At 40.9% G+C, this 11,532-nt stretch overlaps 1 protein-coding gene across 1 annotated transcript; it reads left to right on the forward strand.

Moving 5' to 3' along the window:
• The first annotated feature begins 1,371 nt into the window (after positions 1-1,371).
• Positions 1,372-10,547, forward strand: LOC306699532 (aldehyde dehydrogenase, mitochondrial-like). Its single transcript, XM_079164168.1, has 13 exons — positions 1,372-1,537; positions 3,522-3,626; positions 4,143-4,283; positions 4,829-4,908; positions 5,146-5,257; positions 6,278-6,406; positions 6,749-6,862; positions 7,119-7,221; positions 7,895-8,079; positions 8,586-8,750; positions 9,654-9,811; positions 10,026-10,140; positions 10,363-10,547. The coding sequence occupies exons 1-13, from the start codon at positions 1,421-1,423 to the stop codon at positions 10,393-10,395; spliced, it is 1,557 nt and encodes a 518-aa protein (XP_079020294.1). The 5' UTR covers positions 1,372-1,420; the 3' UTR covers positions 10,396-10,547.
• Positions 10,548-11,532: the final 985 nt, after the last annotated feature.

An 11,532-nucleotide genomic window follows, 5' to 3' on the forward strand; every position in this document is an offset into this window, starting at 1 on the left:
TGAAGGTTTCTGCTTTTAGGAGAGTATTTGACTTGTGCTTGACATGTTTTTTCTCTCATATCACGGTTGGATTGGATGGGAACTTCATTTTACAAGATAGTGTCATGCTGGTGTGTCCAACATACTAAACAGCTGGTAGTCTGTTGCATTGGTTCCCAACTCAATTCATCCTGATGGTCTGCACCCACCTACAGCTCCAGAGATCAACCCGAGGGGTCACGAGACCGGTAACATGGCAGCAAATAAGAAAAGAGAACCAATTAATCTGGTTTTTGCTCTTGTTTTGTGAGATTAGGGGGAAAAAATGAAAACATTCTCCAGTCAAACTTTCTGTAACTCAATGGCAATAAAACTGAAGTCATTTTATTTGGACCACAGCATTTGACCAACATTATATCTTCTCATCTTGACCTTTGATCTCTTCTGTTCATCCATTCAATTCAGGATTTAAGTGTGACAATTAAATCAATGAGGTAGGTAAATTAGGCTTAATGTTCAATAAGAATAAACCAAACATCTTTATTTTTTCAATTGTCATTATTTATTGCCTCGTGATCAAGACATGCTCACTCTTCCATGTAGGTATGTTTAGTTCTTAAATAACACAAATATAACATGTAAATACATGATGTATATAACTAATGTAAATTAACCATAAACATCAAATATCAGATACATCATATGTATCAATAACCTAGATAATTAACAAAGGCACAGGTAAATATGACTAAATCTATGGTTTAAATACACGTTTACTGCCATCTAGTAGTAGAAAGGTGAACACTTACTCTGCCTGTCCTTACAGGCTACACTCTGTGTTCACTAAATCAACAACACAACACAGTGGAACAAGAAATATCAGTGCCAACAGCAACAAACAAATATCAGTGCCAACAGAGATTTCTTTATTTATTAATTTCTTGCAGACGGTCATTATATTGCCTTCACTTTTATTTTGAAATATTCTTGTTTCCGGGTTACCTGTTGTGCTCCGCGTCTCGTTTTAAAGGAAAAAACTAAAAATGGATTTGCAAAAACGAAATACGGCTCGTTATACCATGGTACTTCCGTATTTTGGTTTTTCCGAATGAACGGTAAAACAGATGACTAAAACGTACACGGACCATTAGTGGTATGGAGTGTGGATCAGAATGACTAGTATTTCAAATATTTAACTAAATAAAATACACAAACAATCCTATATTCTCTATTATATTAATTTGTCCAAGACACTGCAATAGCAAACGGTAACACTGACTTTGTGGAATCACCATAAACCAGTAAAACGCATTTTGGTCCAAGTGACCTTTGTCACAGCACGTCATGAACGCGGACTAGCCCCGCCCCCCTCTCCGAGCTCCACGAGAGGCGGAACGCAGATTTTTAGAGTCGCCTTTGATCGCAGGAAACAGAAAGCACCATGATCCGTACCGTGTTTTCTCGGGCCCTCCCCAGACTGAGCAGACCACCAGTCTGTCACTACTCTGCGGCTGCAATCCCTGCACCCAACACCCAACCGGAGGTCCACTACAACAAGGCAAGTTAGGCTACATCTAACTAACTTTGTGCTGGTTGAGGAGAAGCGTATACATGAGAGTCATGGGGCAGTAGGGAATCTGGCCAAACTCCAATTGCGTAATCCTATTCGGAAGAGATAAGTCACATGTCGTTAGGTGAAGGGTGAGGTTATTCCCGTTCATACCGCGTCAATTATTAACAGTGCCTCCTTCTGATTTGAATCCACGTGAGTCTGTGATGTTTACAGTCATACCACAGAAAAACCACTGAGTCTTACTCCTGTCAGGGAAAAAAGCGTTTATGGCCATGCATTTTTTTATTCTATTCTCATCATCATCATACACACTCTATATTTCATCTATATGGGTGTTTCTGCAATATGTCATTCAGGGGGAAAAAAATAACCTGCATGAATTGTAATTATCAAAGTCTGTAATCGGCTACATATATACAGGTACACTATATTGAATTAAGATTTGAATCTGGAACATTCTGGTTTTCATCACCTGCTCTTCCAAAATGTCCTCACGACAACAAGACAATAACGTCATTTTTTAATTAGTAAAACATTTACAAAAGGACATCATGCTGTATTAAATCACGTGAGAAGTAGGTTCATTTTCTTATAGACTTCTATACAATCAGACTTATGCATGCCCCCTGCTGGCCATTCGAAATAATGCAGGTTTAAAACCTCTAACCCTATTTTTAGGCCTCTGCTCAAAAATTGCATACCCATACTAAAAAGAATATATCTCTGCAACCACAAGGTGTTTCTGAGTAATGTTGGTGTTATAATAAAGGGAACACTTGTGAGATTTGTTCAGATGTGTAAATATCAGTATATATGTTACTGGTTAAGAGTAAATGAAGATGGCACACAGCGCAAATTGAAAAGTTTCATGTTCGCCTATTACAAGCACTTTTATTATTATTATTTCTTTGGAATGATGCAGCTGCAAGTCTAGAACTACTCCCAAATCATAGCACAATATGTGAACAGTCTCTCTGCAAAGTTTGACTCTGATAAAATGAAGCAGAACAAAATTAGAGAGGTTTTAGTACAGAGAATTCAGGCGAGGTCTCCAAAATGGTCATTTTGGCACAATGTGTGCCATTTGAATTTTCTCATGTACCAAACTATATATTTCACTTGTATATCACTCTCTGCACCCTCTCTGTGTCTCTCTGCAGACTGGAGCTTTTTTTAGCTTTCATACCATCCCCCACTACGCAGGCCAGTAGCAAAGCCATGCATTGGTCAATATGAGTGAATGACCCCTCCTTAGACGCGTCAGAGTCTAGAGAATTGAGCTACACCCACGTGAAAAAGATTGACAGCACTGTTAGCCAGTCAGAATCAACAAGGCGCCGTCCATCGTGAAGCGTAAAATCCGATTCGCTAAAAGTTAAATCCTTACCCCTGGTTTGAACGGCCCCCTAATGTTTCGGAATGATTTGAGTGAGACACAGGATATACCGGAAACGTATACTAGTGGGAATCTGCCGGGAAAAATGTTTTTCTTCGTGAAATCTTCAAAGGTGAGGAGCGTTTTGTTGATCATAAGCAACAAAGTCATTGATGTTGTTGGTGTTCTTTGGTTCATATCTTGCTGATGCTTTGTTGTAGCTGCATTGTTTGATATGTGCGGAATTCGTAAGTTGTCTGCTTTCTTTTGAGATATCGTGTGTGCGTATTGCATAAAATACCACGGCGATAGAGCCAGAAATGTGACGGGTGGGTTGCCTAGGTGGCGCTATATAGATTTTGATATTTGGTCATTCATTTAGTTTATTTTTAGTGTGTTTGGAGCATGTAAAATGGCTTACATGATCTTGTAGCCCAGGCTTTGCTGTTTAATCAGGTATATAACCCAAGGGGGGCTCTCGGGCTTACCTGGTTTTAAGGCACTTCAGCATTGGCAAGTTTTTCTTCAGCAGTGAACAAAAGGTTTGTTCTGGTACGAATGCAGCCATTGTAATGATACATTTTAATGTTTCAGCTCTTTATCAACAACCAGTGGCAGGATGCAACGAGCGGGAAAACCTTCCCTACCATCAACCCGGCGACTGGGGAAGTCATCTGTGAAGTTGCAGAGGCGGACAAGGTAAAGACACTGTCTGATATATACAGACTGCATTCATTCATTCATTCATTTTCCAGTGACGGTGGGGAGCATTTGTACGTAACATTTAGTGGAGCTGGAAAATAACACTAAGCTGAAAGTGAACTCGGTAAGTCCAACTGAAATGAAATTGCATGTGTATCTGCTACATAAGGCAGATCTGCTGTGTAAACCACATATTGTAATTATAAAACTGAGAATAAAATTTAAATATAGTAATGATTAAAAAAAAGGAAATGGAAAAAGTAGAAGGATTCAAAACAACAAGAATTGTTAAAAAAACATTACAGATATTGATTGATAGCGTGACACAGAAGTTGTGTTTTTATGGATAGATGATATATGAATCAACAGAGAAATGGATTATACTTTAGATGCTATTGATTGTTTTGACTTCAGTTTACTGTCTTTAACCCCTCCAGCATTTGATCCCCAAAGATATGTTTTCACAGGAGTATACTTTTAAAACTCACCAAGTGAATCATTGTATATTTCCAGGCAGATGTGGACAAGGCGGTGAAAGCAGCACGTGATGCCTTCAGGTTGGGGTCCCCTTGGCGACGGATGGACGCCTCTCATCGCGGCCTGCTACTCAACCGATTGGCCGATGCCATTGAGAGGGATGCTGCCTACCTTGCTGTGAGTCATTGTTAAATGTCAAAGCAAAAAGGAACCAGAATAGATCAGTACAGATTTAAAACTGACAATCCGGTAGTTCAATTTCTACAATATTACTATTGTGTATTCCTCCTCTTGGTCATCCCTTTTATAAATGTCTTTCTTTTCGCACACCATTCAGAGAAAATGCCAAAAATGCCATTTACCATTGTGCCTTAATTGCTAGCTAACTAGTGGACAGCTGGCTAGTTAGCGAGCTAGCTTGCTAATGCTACACTGGTTACAGGAAATTAGAAATCTGGTTTCCTACGCTGTAGACTTTTTTTTTTTTTGTGAGTTTTTGAATGAAGCATTGAGTTGTTAAATTTGAGTCATTTCCCAATTTGCATGATATCAGTTTAGTTTGTACAGAAGTTAGCCCACAACAACAGTCCCGGCGGTACACACAAAAATAGCCGCCGCTCTGACCAGCCTGCTACGTTGATTTGAATGTCCGTTCTACTGCTATTTTATTTCCATGGTCACCATTATTCATCCATAATTCTGATATTGTGTCATTTGCACAGGAACTGGAGACCCTTGACAATGGGAAGCCATACACCATCTCCTACACCGTGGATCTGCCCACCGTGGTGAAATGTTTCAGGTAAAGAACACACAGCTCCTTTTGGGCAACAAGTGAAGCAGAAAGTTTTCAAAACAGCGTCACAAAATGCAACAGTGACTCGATACTTCTCACCAATGCCTTCGGCTGCCTCAGTCTAGGCGAACAATACAGTTTCATCCAGCTCTTTGGTGTAAGTCATAGGTGAGTCATAAGATGAAGTAGCTCTGCTTCAATTGTACTATTTTAATAACACGGGTTGAAACCTGTTGTGTTCAGGTACTACGCAGGCTGGGCGGACAAATGGCAGGGAAAGACCATCCCCATCGACGGAGATTATTTCTGCTACACCAGACATGAACCCATCGGAGTCTGTGGACAGATCATACCGGTGAGGGGGGGGTTGGGGGTAGGCAGGGAGAAAAAGATTCAAATATCCGTTTTAAAGCGATATACAGCAGTTTTAGGGGATTTTACCGTTTTCCTTCTTTCCCAGAGTCGGAAAGGACAGATTTCATGTATTTGGTGTAGTTATGTCAAACAGCAATGTTAGGTAATCTTTGTTCAGTTGTTGAGTGTCTATGGGACCAAATAACTATAATCATGGCATAGACATCCAGGAGTTGAGCGAAACAATGCAATTAAACAGCGCTTGTTTTATAGGTTTTGCCTGAGGGGATGCCCACATGCCTGATTATTTTACAAGACAACGATAAGAGTGCAAACTAGAGGAATGGGTCATATGACGCCGTGTTATTCGAAACCAGACCATCCAGTTCAGGGTGTGTGCGTATAAGTGTTGTGGTGTGAAACACATTTTAAGCCTTTTTGTTTTGTCCAGTGCACACTTCTGTTCCACCGACGAATCAAAGCAGAAGTTGGTGGTTTTATACTTTTTGCAGTTCTTTCAAGTCATACTTTGACTGTTCTTCTTTCCCACAGTCAGAAAGTAATTAGGACAGACCTTTTTTAATGTATTTGGTGTAGTCTGAAGTTATGTCAAACAACAATATTAGGCAGTCTTGGCTCAACTGTTGTCTATGGGATCAAATAACACGATCATGATCCCAGCCTTAAACTTTGGAAACCCCTGGTTTAAAGGTGCATAATCATACAATCATGCAGCAAAAGTTGAGACTGGTTCAACTTTTATTTTTTGCCAAATCACCCGGCATTGTCTGGCCTGAGCCCTGGCCTGAGCCCTCTGTTTTGGTATCACCACTGCGTTGATGGACTGGCTATTCTTTTTTTCACGCAAGGTTCAAAGTGGCCTTAACACAAATCAGAACACAAGTCAGAAAGCTGAAATCATTCAGGGTGCATGCACAGCTGAAACATGTAGTTGTAATTTTGTTATTTTATGTAAAGTTGTAATACCTTTTACTCCTGATGTCCCCTCCTCTCCCTGCAGTGGAACTTCCCTCTGCTGATGCAGGCTTGGAAAATTGCCCCTGCCCTGGCGACCGGTAACACTGTGGTGATGAAAGTGGCAGAGCAGACGCCACTCACAGCACTCTATGTGGCCAGCCTGATTAAAGAGGTACTGTGTTTCCTTTTCCTCATTAACACACCATCACTTAATGGTACCAGAAACATTTAAATGATCGTAAATACTATACAAAGGAACATTAAGACCATCTTTTCCATTTAATCCTTACAAATATAACATTCCTGTGTAACCATTCAGCTTGTAAAATATGTTTAATCAAACAAATTCTATATTCTTCCAACCTTTAATTGAGCTGGGCTTGTGTTGAAGCTTGCGCTAGTCTGTTGTGTGTGAATGTTGTACACAATAACACAAAAGTGACCTCTTTTTAGATGGACTCAATTATAACAAGCAGCATTTCTCAAGCTTTTGTTGACTTGGCTCTGTTTCCAGGTTGGTTTTCCTGAAGGTGTTGTGAATATCTTGTCAGGCATGGGACCATCAGCTGGCGCTGCCATTGCAGGCCACATGGATGTTGACAAGTTGGCCTTCACTGGATCCACAGAGGTAGGACTGTTCTGTTTTTTCGCCTTTAGTCATTTTTGGCAGCAGTGTGCAAAATACTCTGTGGCAAATGTGGGGGGGAGTTAATGTTGAGTTGCTTGATATTATCAATTTTGACAATGTTACTGTGTACCACAAGATCTTGATTCATTATTTATACTGTAGTAGTTTTTATAGCACCAACTTCTCCACCAATGAGATACTTTCAGCTGAAGCCAAGGTGTCACCGCCTCTCTCTTTCCCCATCTGTGTCCATCAGGTCGGTCATCTGATCCAGCAGGCGTCAGGCAGCAGTAACCTGAAGAAAGTCACTCTGGAGCTGGGAGGAAAGAGTCCGAATATCATCCTGTCTGATGCCAACAGTGTGTATTCCGTAAACCACTGTGTTTGTATGCTTTACAGATATAACTGCCACGGTCACAAATGTTCGCTGGCAACACGTCTCTCTCTGATGGGGACCCAAAGAACAGCTGGTTCACTGTTGGGCAATTGACCCGAGGCTAAGTCTCGCGCTCGAACACAGATCAGCAAATCATAGCGTAGCATTAGCCAGCTCTGACCAAAGTCTGACAAACATCTGCTCCGTAAACTCTAATGCGATCGTTTCAAATGTTCTTCATTTTCAGGCTGGTTTTGTGGATTTGGAAATAGTCACAGTTTAACATTGTTTAATAAGGACACTCGTTACCCGGTAGGTTAGAAGGAGATTTAGGTTTCTAAAATGTTACGTGTCTATGTAAAATCCTGTGGAGCTAATATTAGCAGAGAACGTTAGCACATCATTAACTAGTGTTAGCACTTCAGTGCTACGCTAGCCGCTACAGGTATACTGAATGTCCCTTAAGTACACTTCTACATCAATATAGAAAAGTGAGAAATGAAACCAGGATTTTCCAACTGCTTAAAAGAGAGGACAAATCCTGAAACGCATTACAAGTCACCGGTTGATATAAAAGTGGAAGAGTATTTTAGCATTGTTTACTTTTCAAGAAGACTTTCATGGTGAAAGCCTGTCTTTGTCATTTCCTCGTTCAGTGGAAGATGCGGTGGAGCAGGCCCACTTTGGTCTGTTTTTCAACCAAGGCCAGTGTTGCTGTGCCGGCTCCCGAACTTTTGTCCAAGCAGACATCTACGACGAGTTTGTGGAGCGCAGCGTGGAGCGAGCTCGGAAACGAGTGGTGGGAAACCCCTTCGACTTAAAGACCGAGCAGGGACCTCAGGTGACACACACACTCGCTCACTGTTACACACTGTTATACATTGTCGTTGTCATTTTTAGGCGTCCAAAATTACAATTAACTGAAAAACACGGACAACTCCCAGACCAAACTATGCCGTGGTATTTACCTGTCAATCACAAGGTAGCCCCGTCCTAAATGGACCATCATTTACTAAATGAACATCATGCTGTAATGAAGAAGACTTGAAACTAGAGATTGAGATCATAAACTCATGTTTACAATGTTTACTGAGGTAATAAATCAAGTCATTTTTTTCATAGACTTCTATACAATCAGAAGAGCCCCCCCCTAAAGGTCCTTAGAAATAATTAAAGTTCAAGGCACTTCAGCATTGGCTTCACTTTTCAGGACTGGAGGCTGCCATTTTTGCACTGGACTAGTATTACCTGGCTACCCCTAGTAATTTGTAATAATTGCGTAGGTCAGTGATCTTGATGCCAAACACTGAGGTCATAGGACTATGATAAAGTGTTTGTGTTTTCCAGGTGGATCAGGAGCAGTTCAACAAGATTCTGGGCTACATCAGCAGCGGGAAGAGAGAGGGAGCCAAGCTGATGTGCGGAGGAGGAGTGGCTGCGGACAGAGGATACTTCATCCAACCTACTGTGTTCGGAGACGTCCAGGACAACATGACCATTGCCAGGGAGGAGGTAGGATAGTATGGAAGGTTTAGAATGCCTAACTAAAAAAAATAAAACAAATGAAGGGACTACTTCATATGATTTACGTACTCTTGGAGTGTTAACAGGTTGGTTTGAGCTCTGCGGTTGTTGCCATTGGTTTCTATGCACACTAATACATATTTATCAGCTCGGGTTTAGTTCCAGTTTGGTGTAAGGCAGGGTCTGACCCCTCTCCTGTTTGTTGTTGCAATGGAAACAAAATCAATCTTCAGAGAGGCGAATGCTGATTGGTGCTATGACTGGAGGAACCTCTATGCACAGTCCTTTTCAGTGCTTGTCATAGAAATACAACAATCTGGGGATCTGGATTGCACATAATTACCTACGGCAGCAGCTACAACTCATACAGCCAGGATTGCCTGCCTGCACACTTAAGTGTGAGCCGGTGGCTAGCAGCTAACGGTGATAGTACTAGTATTGGTACTGGCATTTGGTGCATGTTCGGTCATTTAAAACAATAAGCATACTTGAAAACGTGTATCAGATGCTTTAAGTGTGTTTGGGCCTTTAGTGTTATCTTAAAGACTTTCAATGTAAAGTCTGATTTCGACAATGTGGATGTGTCACAAGATATAAGAACGAGACTTCTCTTTCAGGCTAAAAAAAATACCTTTTATTCGGGCCCTGATGACATTTCACCTGCAGTGCCATTAGGAAGAAATTGCGTATCACTCCATCAATAATGGATAAAATATTTAACTCATTTGAACAATAGTAAATACGTTAAACATTCTCCGAACACAGATGTTTTAGAGGACGGTAGGAGGCGAAAATGTTTAATAAATGGTTTGCTTGTGTGACTTATGTTAACTGTCGATTTAAATTACTTACGTCTTTTGATTTCCTGTTCCGTCATGTTTTCTCTTGCAGATCTTTGGTCCAGTGATGCAGATCATGAAGTTTAAAACGCTGGAGGAGGTGGTGACGAGAGCCAACGATACTATATACGGTCTGGCCGCCGCTGTGTTTACGAAGGACATCGATAAGGCCAGCTATGTCTCCAACGGGCTCCGTGCCGGAACAGTCTGGTAGGGGTGTTGACACTGAAATCATTACTGTGTAAACAGTAGATGTTCAACAGATATTCATGGCTAATCCCCAAAGCTGTCGCATGAACAGTCCCAGGAAAACACATTTTACAGCTTTGGGTTTTTCATTCCCCTCAGCTCAATGCTCCGGTCTGGGGGATATGTATTTGTTTCTGTCACTGAGTGTTGTCGTGCATTTGTGTTCCCTCTGCAGGGTCAACTGTTATGACGTGTTTGCCGCTCAGGCGCCGTTCGGAGGTTACAAGGCTTCCGGCAACGGAAGAGAGCTCGGAGAGTACGGCCTGGACAACTACACAGAAGTCAAAACGGTAATTGCTAAAAATGTACTTAATAATATAAGTTTATTGGATCGCTCTGAATCAGGACCTCCTGGAATATGGAGCATGTAGCTCTCCCTGCAAAGCTAATGCTAATCAAGCGGCAACCTCCGGTGCTGAGACATGAACCCAAGACATTATTAGAATAACTGATTATACACTGAGATACATAATAACTAACTTCTTTATACCGTCTCTTGTCTGTGTTGTCAGGTGATCATCAAGGTACCGCAGAAGAATTCTTAGACATGTGCAGTGAGCCCAGTCAGCAGCGAGACATCACTGTCCCTGAACTTTTCCACCTGATTCAACATAATCATAGAACTATAAAGACACCTATTTGTAATCTGACATTTATACATTTTCATAATAAATGCATTTGATGTGTTTTAAACTCACTCCTGTCATCTTTGTGTGTGTGTGATATACAGGGCATGTTAAAGAAGGTGCAATGTGTAAGATAAGGCCTGACTCTTTGTTTAAAACAGGGGGAGGAAACTTTAAGCGTGCGTGCGTGCCAAAATAAAAAACCTGCCTAACTGCGTCTGATCACATGGCCGGGGTTTACCTTTTGGAAACTTGCACCCTAGTCGATTTGTCATTTCTGTGTACCGACCAGATTATGAGTTATCGGTCAAAACGAGCATGCGGTGGCAGTTGTTGTCTCTGGTGCACGTTCATATACGTCATATAATATATGATATATACACTACCGTTCAAAAGTTTGGGGTCACCCAGACAATTTCGTGTCAATTTTCAGTTTCTTCGCAATTTCTCGCATGGAATAGCCTTCATTTCTAAGAACAAGAATAGACTGGCGAGTTTCACATGAAAGTTCTCTTTTTCTGGCCATGTTGAGAGTATAATCGAACCCACAAATGTGATGCTCCAGATACTCAACTAGCTCAAAGGAATGCCAGTTTTATAGCTTCTCTCACCAGCATAACTGTTTTCAGCTGTGCTAACATATTTGCACAAGGGTTTTCTAATCATCAATTAGTCTTCTAAGGCCATTAGAACACTGGAGTGATAGTTGCTGGAAATGGGCCTCTATACACCCAGAGATGGGCAGTATTTCTATTACTTGTAATTGAAATACGTATTTCAATTACTTTTGAGTATTTTGTAATTTGTATTTGATAAGGCCGATTCAAAATCTAACGTAATTTGTAACAAAATACTTCAGAGTGGAGTAATTTTGTATTTAAAATACTTTCTCCACGAATCAAAAAACAGTTCACGAGTTCAGTCTTCAGATCTTCAAGTTCAACGGATTGTCTGTCAAGTAAAATATTGTAGCCTATTGTATATACATGGTGATGGTTATAATATCAAGCTAGCGATCGATGCTAATATGCTAATGACGCTAGCATGCTGTCTAGG

This window comes from Pholis gunnellus, assembly GCF_910591455.1.
Source record: "Pholis gunnellus genome assembly, chromosome: 8".
Classification (NCBI taxonomy): Eukaryota; Metazoa; Chordata; class Actinopteri; order Perciformes; family Pholidae; genus Pholis; species Pholis gunnellus.

Bases quoted from the DNA above. Each gene is read 5' to 3' on its own strand.
- LOC306699532 (XM_079164168.1), top strand. From the start codon at position 1,421: ATGATCCGTACCGTGTTTTCTCGGGCCCTCCCCAGACTGAGCAGACCA. The intron at 4,909-5,145 runs GTAAAGAACACA...TGTTGTGTTCAG, and splicing joins ACCGTGGTGAAATGTTTCAG to GTACTACGCAGGCTGGGCGG. The intron at 8,751-9,653 runs GTAGGATAGTAT...TTTCTCTTGCAG, and splicing joins TGACCATTGCCAGGGAGGAG to ATCTTTGGTCCAGTGATGCA.